At 40.5% G+C, this 15,701-nt stretch overlaps 1 protein-coding gene across 1 annotated transcript in view; it reads left to right on the top strand.

Moving 5' to 3' along the window:
- AKAP13 (A-kinase anchoring protein 13) overlaps positions 1–15,701 on the top strand; it is a 247,495-nt gene that overhangs the window by 97,303 nt on the left and 134,491 nt on the right. The window contains exon 5 of the mRNA XM_023529007.1: positions 5,756–5,939. Within this exon, the coding sequence (XP_023384775.1) occupies positions 5,756–5,939 (184 nt within the window). The remainder of the gene's footprint in view (positions 1–5,755; positions 5,940–15,701) is intronic.

The raw sequence follows: 15,701 nt of genomic DNA, 5'->3' as shown, positions 1-15,701 counted from the left end.
TATCCGATGTGCAGGTAGCAGGTCCTGAGGAGAAACAACCAGAGGGGACTGAGCCAGGGACCCCATCGACAAACGTGTTCTTCCTTCATGGGACAGTGGCAAAGGGGTATTTGCCAGCTTTCTTCCCTTAAATCTACTGAATTTGACAGTGAAACCTGTGATCAGCTGCAGGAATGCTGTCCCCTACCACCAGGGCCTGACCGTCAGCATACTACCAGGGCCATCCTGCCCAGGCAGAATATAAAAGTAAGTGTAGACTGTGAAACCAAGTTTTTCTTACTAATGTAGTGTCCGAGAGTCCTCCACATTGCTCACGTCTAGAGATCAGAATGTCGGCCATTATACAGGGCATGGGCACGTTTTTAGAAACCTAACACATGAGCTCAGTACCCCTTGCCCTGCTGTACCTGGATTGGTAGGGGGCGATTACTGTGGTTGCATGAGACGGTATCGAGTTGGACTGCATTAGTTATTTGTGGGTGTGTGGTGTTTTTATGGTTTTGTTTGTCTTATTTAAGGATGGCACAAGGGTTGGACAATTTGTTCGTGCTGCCATTATTAAAAAGAAACACAGTCGACACTTGAACAGCGCAGGTTTGAACTGCACGGGTTCACCGGTAGGCATGTTTCTCATCCACGATTGCGACTTTCTGTATACCGAGGGCTGACATGAGTTATTGTACATTTTTGACTGCATGGGTGGTTGGTACCCCAAACCCATTATTCAAGGGTCAACTGTGTTAGAAAAAGCACAAGCCTAAAACTTTAGGCATGTGACTTCCCCTCTCTGGACTCTAGCTTCCTTGTCTTTAACAGGGAACTGGCCAGCTTTAATATTTTTGTGGACTTTCCATGTGATTCTTAAGTTTCTGTTGTACAAAATTACTCATGCAGTGCTAACAGAGGCTAAATTGAATTTGAAATTTAGAGAAAGGTGTTAAAAACCACAATAAGATACCATTACACACCTATTAGAAAAGCTAAAATTAAAAATGCCAAATTCTGGCAGGGACCCAAAACAACATCTCATTCATTGCTGGTGGGAGTACAGAATGATATCTCCAGTCGGGAAGACAGTTTGGCTATTTCTTATAAAGTTAAATGCACATTTACTCTGTGACTCAGCAGTCCCACTTTTGGTTCTTCATCCTAGAGAAACGAAAGCTTATATTCACTCCAAAAAAAAAAATCTTTGCACAGGTGTGTCTATAGCAGCTTGTTTGCAATCATCAAAAACTGGAACAACCCAGATCTCTCTCACTGGGTGAGTATAAACAAGCTGTGGTACATCCACACAATGGAACATCCCTCAGCAATGAAAAAGGAATAAACTATTGACACGATAAACAACTTAGATTCATTTGAAATGCATTGCACTATGTAAAAGAAGTCAGTTTCCGAAGGGTATTTACTGGATGATTTCATTTATGTGATACTCTGAAAAGGGCAAAATTATAGGAATAGAAACTAGATCAGGAATTGCCAGGTTTAGAAGTGGGGAAAGCTCAGACAGCAAAGGGAGAATTCTTTGGGTGTTGGAATGGTTTTGCATTTTGATGGTGGTGATTATAAGAATCTCTGTGTTCTAACTCATAGGACTGTACACCCCCCCAGAAGTGAATTTTATTGTACATAAAATAATTAAAAGAACAGAAGAAATTTTTTGCAAGGTGAAATGCATGCAAGGGACTTGATAGACCTGCTTGGAAGTCGATGACTGGGATCAGGAATTTGATTTCAAGTGCTGGATTCACGTTCTGCAGTTTTAACCAGGAACACTGGGTATTTTAAGGGCAGAGTAGCTTCAGTTAAGAGGCACTTGCTTGCTGTTGAGGGATGGATATAGGACATTCTGCTTACATTGAGTCGCACATCAAATACTTTTCAAAAGGTATTTAAAGGAAGAAGGTACGAAGCAAGCTTGTTGCCTGGGATAATAATCCAGGTAAACAGGGCACCTTATTACATAACAGGACTACTTGCTGTTAAAAGCTAGGATGTTTACAGGTGTTCTGGCCTAATACTTGTACAAAGGAGTCATGCAGGATTTATGGTTAATCCTCTCACTCTTCATTGTTTGGATGCAGTGCTTTTTAACTTATTTTAGGTCAGCGACTCCTTTGAAAATAACTCAGATTTCTCCTCAGGAAAAAATACATGTAGGTGTCTCCCTGCAAAAATTTACATAGACTTTCAGGGATTATAGCCTCCCCGAACCACAGGCATGAACGTGAAGTTAAAAACTCCTGGTTTAGATTTGCTATTATAAAATGGAAAGAACATAGCTAGTGGCGTCAGTTTATTTATATCCTGGTTTCATTGCAAGAGTTTGGGTACAATATTTAATCTCCACTTCTCATTTTCTTCATCTATAAAATGGAGGAAAGTGAATTCTGATAGTGTGTGCTGGTTTGCAAGCTCTTCATTTTGACTATACCATGAACAATATCCAGTAACCTTTTAGAGACAAATCTTTGATGAGCTATGACGAGGTAAGGTAGCATGTCTTATAACAGGGTAAAACAGGACAGCACAAAAAGAAAAGGCACTTTAAAGCATAACGAGACGTTTTTCTTTTGCTTTAACATATTTCTAAAGTTAAGCCTCACTTTAAACATGAGCAAGAGGGACTTTGTGTGTTTTAGTTCTTCCAAGTGTTCTTTAATCTCTAGTTACGTAAAGAAGCCTCTGCACTTACTTTTTCACTTAGTTCTGCCTTTAATGCAAGTAGGAAGGATTCATCTGGGTGGAGGGTGAATGGTGGAGTAAGGATATCTTCCCGAGTCTCACTGAGTTGTCTCAGCTCTAGTGACTCAGTGGTTAGTGAAAACAGTGAATTAAGATGGTTTTTCTTGTGAAAGAGCCTCGTACAGTAGCAGTCAGCATACCTCTCGATGACCGAGTGGGCCCATTGAAGACTTGCTCTGAAAGCAAGGAGAAGAAACATCGCAGAGGAAATCTTTATTCTTATTTAGTCATGGTATTGCACAGCTAAATGAAAAGAATGTCTAATCATCTTTGGGAGATGGGGTAGGACTCCTCCCCCACAATGAGAAATTTGAGCAGAGAGAACAGTAAGACAGGTTTAAAAAGACTGCCAAAAACAACTTCCATTCTCAGTTCTGTATATCTGATGTTGCTTAATAGAACTTCAACATAATTTGCTCTTTTAGTTTTTACACTCCTTCCGAATTGTTTTAATAGCTTTTCATTGAAATTTTCCTTAGCTATACTCATAGGAAATGCAGAGTGCTCTGAAAAACATAGTTAAATAACTAGGAATACAGGGGAAAAAGACAAAGGATCATGAGAGGGGAAAAAAAAAATACAGATGTGGAGAGTAGAGAACAGAGATCGATCCTAAATTGTAGGAGCCCTGCAGTTGAAACTGATACAAAAGGAATAAAAGCAGCCGTGTAAGGTATAGTGGGTAAAGTTTTTTTTATTATTGGAGGGAAACATGGAAAGATGCTCTATAAAACCGCATTTGCTTGCACGGGTGCTCTATTGCTTGATTTTTACCAAAACAGACAAGGTGAAGTAATAGAGAAGGTGTGATTTTGGGGCTCAAGACAGAAGAATTTTCAAATCTTGCTGATTCTTGCTGTGGTCAGGTTATTAACCTGTTAACCTGTCTTCATCTGCTCAGTGAGATAATGAGACCTAACAGGGTTATTGTGAGAATGAAAACAATTCATACAAACTGCTTAGCGCCCAGTACATGGCACTTAGCAGGTCCTCACAATAAAGTAAATATATTACTTTTCTTGTAATCCGTTGATTGCACAAAGGAAGTGACCTAAAAGCTGTGGCGACTGCTGCTCAGGACCTTAGATTGAGATTCAGGGAGGACATTGGTGCCGGAATTAGGGTGCCAGCTTTGAACACGTGTATGACCTTGTCGTTGGAACTCTGACTCAGAGCAAAGACGGGATCAGAGAGGTGGGAGTGTAGAGAAAACTAACTTAAGGAGGTGTCGCCAAGTAAGCCGGAAATAACCAGTCTCTAAAAAAAATCACACAGTTCCTGGTTGGTGCCTGATTGGCTGTTTTATTTTTGGTAAGGATGTCAGACTGCTTGTGAATAGCTGGGAGGCACAAATCCTGGTGACGTTTTATCTTTTCTGGAGGGTCTTTCTGTCCTTTGGGTCTGGCCTTGGCACCCGCTTTAAGGTGTTTATTATTAAAATTTGTACCTGCCCATGCAGTGATTTCTTCTGGGTGTCAATTTCTTTCCAGCCAAATGCGTCTGCTGAATGCCCTATTAATTCTGTAGTTGTATGTGTAGTCCTGTATGGAAAATAAAACATGAAAGGCAGCTTTTGCTTCCAAGGACGTTTACCTGACAATACGGAGACTAGACTGATACACATGTGACGTTAGAAAATAGTGCAGTTCACTGTGAAATCACAAGTTCAAAGATGCATTCATTTTTGTGCAGTTCACATAGAGAAACATCGAGGGCTTCAGTAGTAGGAAACACTGGGATCCAAGAAGCCTGAGAATGCTCAGCGAAGGAGCAGAGACCCGAGCAAGTGTCCCATGGGGAGTGAGCGATGTTAGCTAGGCGGGGAGGAGGGCACTGGGCAGGCCCAGCTCCAGCGAGCCACTCACATTCCCTCTGAGCGCTGCTCCCTGGAGCTGAGTAGTGCACAGCCTGTGGGGCCGTGTACCGCGGTCCTGCAGTGGCTTTAGCTCCCGCCATTACCAGCTGGGCACAAGGACGCCTGAGGAACAAAGTGTAGCTAGAGAACCTGAAATGCAGTTTGAAGTCCGGAAGGACAGAGGTGGCGGGGGGCGGGGAGAGGCACCTGGCATTTATTGAGTGTCTCCTGCAGCCAGTTGTCATGCCGGCCTTTCACCTCTGTCCACCCGTTTGTTACTGCACCCCACTCTAGGGGAGAAGGACGTGAAGCTCAAAGAGGTTAAACGGATCGTGCCCGGTCATAGGGATGGCAGATGCCAAATCTGAACCCAGATTTGTCTGACCTCAAAGCCCTTCCTCACTTCGCCACTTTCAGAGTGACTTCCTCTATAAGAAGGGGCCGACTTTAAGTGAAATAAACCCAAAAACATGTTTTTCTTTTTGAAGTTAATTTGGATATTAGCATTACCCTTTCTTATTATGCCCGGAGATGCATGTCTTTCTTTCATTAAACAAACAAAAAAGAGCTGGCAGTGCCAGCAGTTTGATTTGCCCTTAATGTGGGAGAATAGAAAGACTTGTGTGTACTTAACAAGAAGAACCTGTTTTTAGTGTTTAACTAGCCAACTCCTGTCTGGGTGTTATTTTTTATTTTTTATTTTTTTAAGTAATTACACCCTTTATGATTCACCCATCTAAGCCCTAGGCCCCAACTGCTCTTCCCGTTGGGTCCGCATGTTGTGAGGCTACATCCCCCTTTTTTTTTTTTAATGAAAAGACATGTATATGGAGTCACTGTTATAAATCTGCCCACATCAGTTGTCTGAACAATACATTAAATCAGGATATAGAAATGGCTTGATACTCTTGTGGACTGTTCCCTGTTGGAGACAGGAGACACGTTTTGCTTCTCCTAATTTTTCCATCCTCATTTGTTTTTACTTGAGAGCTGTTTCTCCCTAGCCACAACGAAATTGTTTATATTCTATGTTGTGACTTAACTTCGGGATCGTAAGTACTCGGAGGCATTGGTATTTAACAGGCTTGTCTTTTTGTTGGTTTGCTTTTTGTTTCCACATTCTCCCCTCACTTAATTTTCTCCCGTCCACAGATGGCGGCCCCCGCGAGACACTGATGCATTTTGCTGTGCGGCTGGGACTGCTGAGGTTGACGTGGTTCCTGCTGCAGAAGCCAGGTGGTCGCGGAGCTCTCCGCATCCACAACCAGGAGGGAGCGACCCCTGTGAGCCTGGCCTTGGAGCGGGGTTACCACAAGCTGCACCAGCTCCTAACCGAGTAAGTGCTCGTTCTCCCTTGTTCCCTCCTCTCACTGCCGGCCCCACCCCCTGATTCCTGGTCCTACTGCCCACTTGGCGTCTCGGTGTGGGTTCGCCGCAAATGAAAACCTCAGCTCTGTGCCTCGTCTCCTGCTGGAGGTTTTAAGCCTTCTCCTGCTAACCACGTCAGTGTCTGAGAGTGACAAACGTAAGTCACGTCACCATTTTCTCTCTCTGCTTCCCTGCTTCAGTGCTTCTTTCCTCTTAGATGTTGTTGAAAACTTAGAAAAAGGCTTATCGGTGGGGGTGGCATTCCAGTACCGTGTATCCAGTTTACCCCGGTTCAGTACAAAAGAAGACAGGTTTCCTGTGCCATGCATTTTCTCCTGGTATGTCTTCAAAACTTGAAAGAGTTAATTTAATAGAAATGCACACTGTAATATAATAATTACATGCAGAAAATATGCTGAACCACTGAGGTTTGGCTTGAATATGATTTCTGTGAATAAAATCAAGAGCAATGGTCTCTGCATATGAGGTGCAATAAAAGCAACTGAGTTGTCCTGGAAATGCGCAGTAGGAAATCCTGTCTGCGGGTGCAGTTAGACGTTCTGGCTTACAGAGAGTCCTTTGAAGGGATGCTGTTAGTCAAAACAGTTGAGGAATTCTTTTTTCTTGTATAAATAGAGAAATAAATGCATTATAATAGGCAACATTTTCCATTGGAATATTTATAAAAGGCAGAAATTTCAAGTATAGGTTTTCTCTTATTGAATATACTTTTTATTTTATGATCATCGTCATCTTTTCTGCCACATAATCTGAACAGGAACAAACCCCACTGGATCTATATGCTTTAGCAATTGTGAAGGGACCCTTGTAAATTAAGCCAGTATTCCCATGTTCTCAGATATTTTGCTTGTTAGACTTAATTTACTTGCAGTTTATTTATGTTTACCCTTTTTAGCTGCAAGTGAGGGTTAGTCTGCAAGGGCTAAGAAGAGATCTCAGCAGGTAATGCCACCCTGCACTGTTTTGCTTTACCTGCCAAGTTTATAACCTTCCCAGTCAAGCCAAGCAGCAGGTTCTTTGCAGAAAGCTTTCTGATGGGCTGCGGGGACAGTGACGGTGGGAGGGGCGCTTCATCTCCCACGAGCTTTGGACACCCGAGCTCTCCTGCGACAGTTCCAGGAGTGGCAGGTTTCGTCCCTTGTACTTCCCATCTGGCCAGTGATTGGATTCCCTCTGCTGTTTGCCTCATGGCCTTAGGAAGACAGGCCTTGTTCCAGAAGTTGAAAAAACGAACTCGGTGTAACTGTCGTGAAGTCGAATGCAGTTCCTCTCTAAATGCAATCTTATAGTTCAGGGTTTTTGCTGGGAAACAGAATTGGTTAAGGATTGCCATCCAAATGGGGAAATGATTTCAGCAGCTTCATTCTGTGCTTGGTGGGATGTCACAAGACTTATTGCATTACAGCACAGCTCTAAGGAAACTATAGTGTGTTTGTTCTTGGAGAAGAGTTTGGTCTGCTCCACACTGCTGCCTCTGTTACACGTGGGAGAGCCACTTACCTCCTTTTGAAGGGGAGTAAGTAGGGAAAGACAACTTGAGAAATCTGCAAATAGAGGACTGCAGGTGGAGAGTGAGCACCTGGCTGCATATCTGGCCCTGGACTTGGATTTATCTGGCTGTTACAGATCTAGAACCTAGAAAAACTGCCTTGAGTCATAATTAGTGATTTAAAACAGGTAAGTGGGTGATTTTACTTATCCCTTTGTCTCACTCACTCTGATATTAGTAGAACCGTAAAGAGTCAGGAAAGGTCATCTTTAACAGATGAGGAAACAGATCTGGAGAGGTAAAGTGACTGGATCAGGGTGACAAGGTAGCAAGGCTAGAGTTAGAAGCCAAATCTCCTAAGAGGCTGCCCAGAGCTCCTCCCACTGCCAGGATTCTTAGCAAGGGGCCCAAGAATGGACCGTGTGGGGTCTGCATCCTTGGAAATTACAAGCAAACGTTTTTGCACACATGTTTCCGAGTAGAGTATGTTTTGTGAAATTCACCAAGAGGTTTGTGGAAAGTTAAGAATTCCTCTGCTATATTATGGTGATTTTCTAATAGTTTACTAAAGTCTTTAGATTTGCGTGTTCTTATACCCCTGTCTCTTTTTAAATTATTTTTTTTCCATATAGGCCTGTTTCTTTTTTCCTTTTCAGTTAATATGAAATTGAAGTATGGCTATATACATTAACATTTATTAAATAATTTTGCATTGCAGTTTTAACTAAGAAGTCTAATTTATTTAACTCCTTTCATACCTCTCTCAAAATAAATTTAATTCCTTGCTATTTGCCCTGTTTTGGGGAGTGGGGTGGAAAGAGAGGGTGTTAATTCTGATTAGTGTCCAAGTTCTTTTGTGTGTCCAAGGCTTATTTTGATATTGTAATTGTATTTGTGGTTTGAAAATTGACCTTAAATAAAATATCACCAATATTGCCTGAGAAATCTTACCCTAGAAGAATGCCCAAACACTTAGTCCTGCTCTGGCTTTTAGGGAGATGCACAGTCATCTCTCCCATTTTGAAGAGGAGTTAGTTGAATACCCTACCCAAGGTCCCTTAATTAATGATGAGCAGAGTAAGGAGAAAACCAAGTCCTGAGACTCATAGTTTAGTGAATGCTCGGAAGTGACAATATTAGATGTGTGTTGCAGTGGAGTCATCTGCATCTAATACGAGATGTTAGAGCCAGATGCTGTCTGATATCTCACTCACACATGACAAATAAGAAATATCGGACTGTGATCACTTATTTGGGGGGAGGGAGAGAGTTGAGACGAAGAGGCAGTTCCAGGCAGTGGCTGTGTGTACAAACTTAGTGGTCAAATCTAAGTTTGCATTTGGCTCTGTCATTTTTAGCTGTACTACTTTGGACAGATTAAGTAACTTGCCTCTCTAATCTTTAATTTCTTCATCTGAATTAAAAAAAATGATAAGATCTACCTCTTAGAATGATAGCCAGTGCCTGGTGTATGCATTGTGAAAAATCAGAGTTTATTTGTCACACAGATTATGATTATTTCTTGGAGGAAATACAGGAGCTATAACTATTTCAGCTTGAAGAGAAACGACATAGAATGGTGGACCTGCTTAATTCACATCTGGGCCACTGTACTCAGTAGCCTGTGTGTCACTTACACACTCTGAGCTCACTTTTCTCATCTCTTGTGGGCATATACCTCGTCTTCCTGTGCCTCCAGGGTAGTAGAACCGACTGAGATTTGTGCAGATACTCTGTTAAACTGTAAAGTGCTCTTTGTGAGAGTTTCTTAAATACTCATAAAATCAGTAAAATGAAAGTACACTAATCAGTGAAACTCAACTTCCAGTTTATTGGTCTGTCTAGAGTATCTTTTTTGTAATATTTAGTTCTCTAAGTTATAGTAGAGAGATTGGGAGTGAGGCTGCTAGTTTTGAATCCAGGGTCCACCTCTGTGAAGTGATATGATCTTGGGTGATTCACTTAATCTCTCTAAGCTTCAGTGCCTTGTTTGTAACGTGGGAAGAAGAATCAGAAGACTTTCTACAATTCTCTCATTGCTTTGAGAAATTAATGAAAGAGTGCAAGTGGAGAGCCAGTGGTGGCTGACATGTTATCTCTTACTGCACTTCCTTTAATTTTCCTTTCCTTCTAGGCCTATATCAATTTTTCATCCATTAAGGAAATTTTGCCAAAATCCTGAAGTATTTTCAGGCAACGTTTGGATGTCTCTACTTGATGGGAGTTTGAAATTAATCCCTAGTGTAATAGATAACACTTAACCAATTAGCTTGGCTCTCTGATGCGTGCTGTGTTGTTGACGCCTCTGGGCTGATGGACGAGGGAACTCTAGATTGTTAAAGAATCATTTACAGTGCTGCCACCCTTACGGGGAGAATATTTCTTGTAAGAATTTTAACTGGAGTGCTGATATAAAAGAGCTGAAATATTTCGTTTGCCCAATGAGTGAGTGTAAAAATATTTGTCCTCATAACTTCATCTCATTTTCAGTATCAGTTCAACATAGCTTTATTCATTGCATGCCTGTAATACACTAGTAATCATGGTTCAAACGATGCAGATGATGCTTCATTTCCACCTCGTGACAACCTGTCTGAAATAGGCATTCTCTGTGTTTTACAGGTAAAACAGGGAGACTCAGAGAACTAAAGTAACTACCTCTAAGCTTTACAGAAAAGTGGTAGAGCTGTTGTTACGCATCTGTGGAATTCAGAGGCCCATATTCTTCCTTCTACAAAAATTTGACAGAAAGAGAGAGACTCAGGAAAAGGCAACTGGGCTGCAGGATGACTAGCTCTTGATTAGGAAAGGGCTGTCGGGTTTCCATTTAGTCCTAGCCTCTCCTTTCCTGGAAAAAACAAGATCCTCAGTACAGCAACTGACATTTATATTGCCCAAAATATGGGTTTTAAAGTACCGTTGGTTATACTCAAGCTGTCTTCACATTTTGATTCTCGGAACAGCCTAATGAATGGGTATTATTATCCATGTTTTATAATTGAGGAAACTGAGGCCCAAGAGGTGGAGCAAATTGCCCAAAGTCACAAGGCTACAAAGTAGCAGAACCTGGCTCAGGCTCAAAGTCCAGCAATCTGTCTGGGTTGAGATGGTACATGTGCAGAACACATATCCAGCCTGGCAGACTCGAGGCTCTCACTTGTGGTCTGTTGTCATAGTAGGTGATATTGGGCCCTCTTGAAGAGTTTGTGTCCATCACTTCTCAAGTCCTCCTTCTGACACATTTGCACTTGAAACCTGGGTTCAGGGTTGGGTCACAAATAACTATTCCACGGTACATATTTCACAATGGAATTGAATGCTATTGAGCAAGATGTTCTGTTAACATAGCAACTGCCCTTTTAGGGTTCTCTTCAAGTACTTGACAAGTGGGTCCTCAGTAGCCCATCTTGTGCAAAACAAATTTAGAATGTTTGCTTTTGCTCAATAGGGAAAGAATGAAATAAATTTATAAACTTAACCTTCAAAATAGTAGCCAGAAAGCAGGATTTTTTTTTTTTTTTCACATTTACGTTCATTTAGCCTAAGCCCCATCCATCTATCTGTCCCTTGGTTCTTCCTTCCATCCGTGCATCTATCCATCCACTCATCTAACCACGCATCCTCCACCCTCCTTCCTTACTGAGCGCTAAGGTCTTTGTGTTTTAGTAAAGATAATGAGGTAGAACTGAGTGGAGTCTAGAAAGAGGAGAGGGCACTAAAATTTATTAAATACCGAATGCCTGCTTCATTGGTGCTTTACGTGTGTTCTCATTTAAACCTCTTCATGAACATCTAAAGTGTAGTTGGTACAGTTGGTTTTCTTCTACCGAAGAGAAGATACTCCCAGAGGAACTAAATAACTTTAGGTACTGAAATTGCTTAGCATTATTAAACAATCATTTTGTTAAGATTTTGTTCAAATGTTTAGTGTCCATGTACACCTAAAACTATAAGGTGTTGTATTCTTAGTAAAGTCTTCTGTTTTAACATTTGATTAGCAAAAACAAAATGTATTTGGGGGCACCTCTTTTTCTAACACTTTTTTTCATACATTTATATGTGGATTGAGAATGATTTCCTTCCACAGTTCTTGTACATGATTTTGGCCATTTTTCTTTCTCAGATTTGGAGATGGCAGTGTTAACACTTTGCTTTTAATACTTACAAGATGTGAAAATTTTACACATAGAAATTTTTTCTTAAAAGATACATAGCCTGAATGGAATGAAATATATATAATTTTAAAAATTATTTAATGTTTATTTAACGTAATGGGTGATAGTTAAAAAGTTAATGAAAATTATTTTTATATAATCTAATATCTAATTTTTCCTTTTATCATTTAAATTTTTATAAATATTTGTTGGTTCAAAAGAAAAAATGTTCTTCTGAAAGCTATTTAGCCAATGCAGTCTTAATATTGTCAACCTATTTATTAATTTAGCCATTTGAAACTCCTGTTTCTGTGCATAGCTTTAACAGTTTTCACAATCTGTAATTATTTTAGCATTTTACTCTTATAGTAAATACACATTTATGCTTTAACTGGCCAGCAGAATTTCTAGGTAAAAAGCATATAAGGAGATGTGCACTTTAAATTATGTAGCGAATGCTTACAGAATACTCCTTGTTTTCACAGTATTTTTTATGTTGATGATGTCGTTTCTCTGATGTGATGGTAACTTCTGTAATCACATACATGTTCAGTAGGCATTTAAGTATTTGGCCTTAAAAAGACAAAGCCGAACGTGAGTGCTCCCTATTGTTTGCCATCTGTGAGCCTCAATTTCTTCATCTGTGAAATGGGAAACGATAGCACGTACCTCTATGTACCTCATGGGTCTGTTAGGATTTCATGAGAACATGTGTAAGTTCCTAGAAACTTACCACCTCCCTTTATTTGGAGAACTAGGAAAGGAGAGTCATTGGAAATAAGATGATCTACTCAGCTTTATATGAATATGACACGTCTGCAACACCATCCAGTTTCTGACAGGTTTTGTCCCGGTCAGCCCCACCCCACAACTGTAACAGTATCTCTGGAAACAGCAGGGAGTTAGAACCCTATTTTCCTCTTGGATATTTTAGGAGTGAACAGTAGTAGGGTGATAACATGGGTAGTTGCCTGTCAGTTACTCCCATAAGCAGGGTTCCTGTGCTTTTTTTTTTTTAATGTCTCGTACTCAGAAACTGCCTTTTTTTTGTTCATTAGAATGACACCACTCCTATAGTATTCCATAAAGTCACAACTTATTGAGCACGTTGGGAGGGTCTAACGCGGTGCTAACACTTTACATTCACATTTATTTGATCTCACAGGAAACTTAGGATTCTCACTGTACAGATGAGGAAATTGAGCTGCAGAGATACATAACCGGCGCAAGATCAGAAGTCAGAGTAAAGGATCTCACCAAGTCTGTCGGACTCTCCAGCTCGTGCTCTAATCATCACCTTATACAAATTTTAATTATTTAACAGCATAGAATTAATAACAAATTGCTGATACATGGTAGTTGCCCAAATTAAGCGCCCTCTTCCCTTTGTACTACTCCCCAGCTAGTCGTTAAGGGCAGAGCCGCAGTTCTCTGCTCCTCACCCCAGCGCTCTCCACCAAAACCAGAAAGAGAGGAACTAAGAATATCAGTGCTAAAATTTCTAGTGAATTTGCATGTGTATGAAAGCATAACTAGTCTAGCAATGAGTTCTCTGCAGACACCTAAGAGAGAGAGTAACCTTCTGTTCATTCTGAGGTGAATCAGTAGTTCCCCTCGTGTCCCTGCCCCCATTTTTAACATTTAGCCTCTCCCACTCCATTTCAGCGAGTTGTGGTTGAATTTGTAGGACTCTCTGAGGTTTGGCACTGTTATGGTGATGTGGTTTCATGAAAGATACTGCAGTGGCCCTCAAATAAGGAACTAGGTGCTGCAGTTCCTGGCAGGAGGAAACTCAGCAAAACACACCCTTGGGGAGGGCCGACCTGGCTGCTCTTCTCCGCTCTGAAAGCCCAGACCCAGGTAGGATGGGCCTGCGATATTCGTGGTGCTTGGGCAGCCATGAGTGAGTATCAGCTTCCAGAATGATGTGTTGTCGATCCTCACTGTTTGTCCTCTGACATTTGATCTGTCTTTCTGCCGTACTTCAACAAGATGTATCTCTGAACTTCCCCCTGAGTGACTACTGTTGTTAGTACAGGAAGAATGCTTTTCTCTGCAGTTGATTGGACAGGATTTTAACTGTATGTTAGTATCAGACCCAGACTTTTTCGTGTTACAGCTTGCTATACCAGATGTGAAGGCAGAGGTTGATTGCTGCATAGCAGCTAGAACACTGGGGAGTTTGTTGAAATTCACTCTGGTCTTTTGAATTTTGTCATGCCACATACATAACTCTTGAGTTTTGGGAGCAGCTGTGGATGGACCACAGTTCTGGACCACCAGTTTGGATGCTATAACCCCATCTCTGAGGATTGGCCTCTTAATTTCTGTTTTTCTACAGTTGAAAACTTGCTATGGTTCCTGTAAAATTTGTGATAACAAAACCTAATTAATGTACCTGAATAGCTTCTGATAAGTATTTTATCAGATGTACACTTTGTATAATTTGAATAGGGCCATAATTTGAAACTGTTATAGGGTAGGTATCACTGTGGAAGTGGAAAGAGCTACAGAAGTTTTGGAATTAGGTCTGTGTGCAAATTCTGGCCTTTTCACTTACTAGCTGTGTACTTGGACAGATTAAGTTATTCCTTAAGTCTTAGCTTTCTGATGTGAAAAATGGAAATACAGTAATACCTCCCTCAAAGTTGTGAGAATTAGAAGTAAACGATATTTCTCTGGTGCCAGTAGTTAATATTCTTAGTTTCACTGTTTTGTGTTACATCCTCCTCATTCCCATCGCTTTCTCTGCACAGCTACATTGCCCCTGGACACACTGGCCAGCTGGTTGCTACCTCAGGACCTTTGTCTGATACATTCTGTCCCAGTAACTTCGTACGTTGGCTCTGTCATATGATTCAGATCAGTTGTCAAATTTCTTCAGAGATTTTCCTGACCACCTATCTGAAGAAGCCACTGTTTCCACTCCGAAGAGTTTTATGCCATAAGCGCCGTGTTTTATTTTCTTAAAGCACTTGTCTCTACCTATAATTATAGCCCTTTAAAATATAAGTTCCATTATAGGAGGAACCTTGGCTGTGTTATTTATTCATCAATATATATTTTAGCATCTAGTATTATACTAGGTACTTCATGAGTATTTGTTGAATATTTGAATGAATAGATGTATAACAACCTCGACTATTCATTTTCTGGAAATGGGATATTTTGAGAGATCTTGAAATAACGAACTTAGACACGGTACAGAGAAGACTAGATGCCAGGTAGAAAGCATTTTTAATACAGTGGCATGCCACCTACAGTGTTATCTTTTCAACGGGCTTCTGGTGACATTTTATTTGTGTAGAACCTAATAATTTTTCAAAAACTGAGAAAAGTGTTTCTGTAATTGCCTCCTTCATAACCCAGTTCTCTCCTCTTTCATAGGACTTTGGTTTGCATTTTAAGCTTATACAAAGTAAGTTAAGATTCTCTGTATACTTAGGCTGTAAGTATCTTCTGGGGTCTTTTGTATATGCAGACCCTTTCAGAGACTACGTGCTGATTGGAAAATGATGATGTGGCCAACATACAAATATTCAATAGAATGCCCTTTAGTACCTTTTAACGATGTAATCCGAGGAAACATTTTGCTTTTAATTTTTCTTTCAGCTCATTAATCCACATAAGTTACTGTACTAAATTACTTGGGAATAGATTGCTCGGAATGAATTTAAAAATTTATACTTAGCCCTTATTCAACCAGCATGAAAATTTGGTTCGTTTACCGAAACTTTGTTCTCTCTATATATGCAGGACATTGGCTTTGTCACTTGGAAAATTAAAAATTATATTTATGATTAAAATACTGAAAAACTAAGATACTTCTTTACAGCGTGCTAGTTTCATTTTGCATACTGTGATTTGTTTCCATTGTTTCACATTTGATTCAGGGAAATCACGTCAGTAAATTACAGAAGCTGTTTGTGACATGACTGTTAAAGTAGTATTTGGATGTTTTGGATTTTGTAAAAATACTAATAAACCATTTTGGACTGAACTTCTAAAATACGGACTCTTGAATGTTACTGAGTTAGTTTTCAGCTTTGCCTAGGCCTTCGTGAAG

The sequence above is a fragment of the Pteropus vampyrus genome, unplaced genomic scaffold (genome assembly GCF_000151845.1).
Source record: "Pteropus vampyrus isolate Shadow unplaced genomic scaffold, Pvam_2.0 Scaffold34, whole genome shotgun sequence".
NCBI classification, from domain to species: Eukaryota; Metazoa; Chordata; class Mammalia; order Chiroptera; family Pteropodidae; genus Pteropus; species Pteropus vampyrus.
Note: the sequence above shows the minus strand (reverse complement) of the source record. Positions and strands in the feature narration are given on the sequence as shown.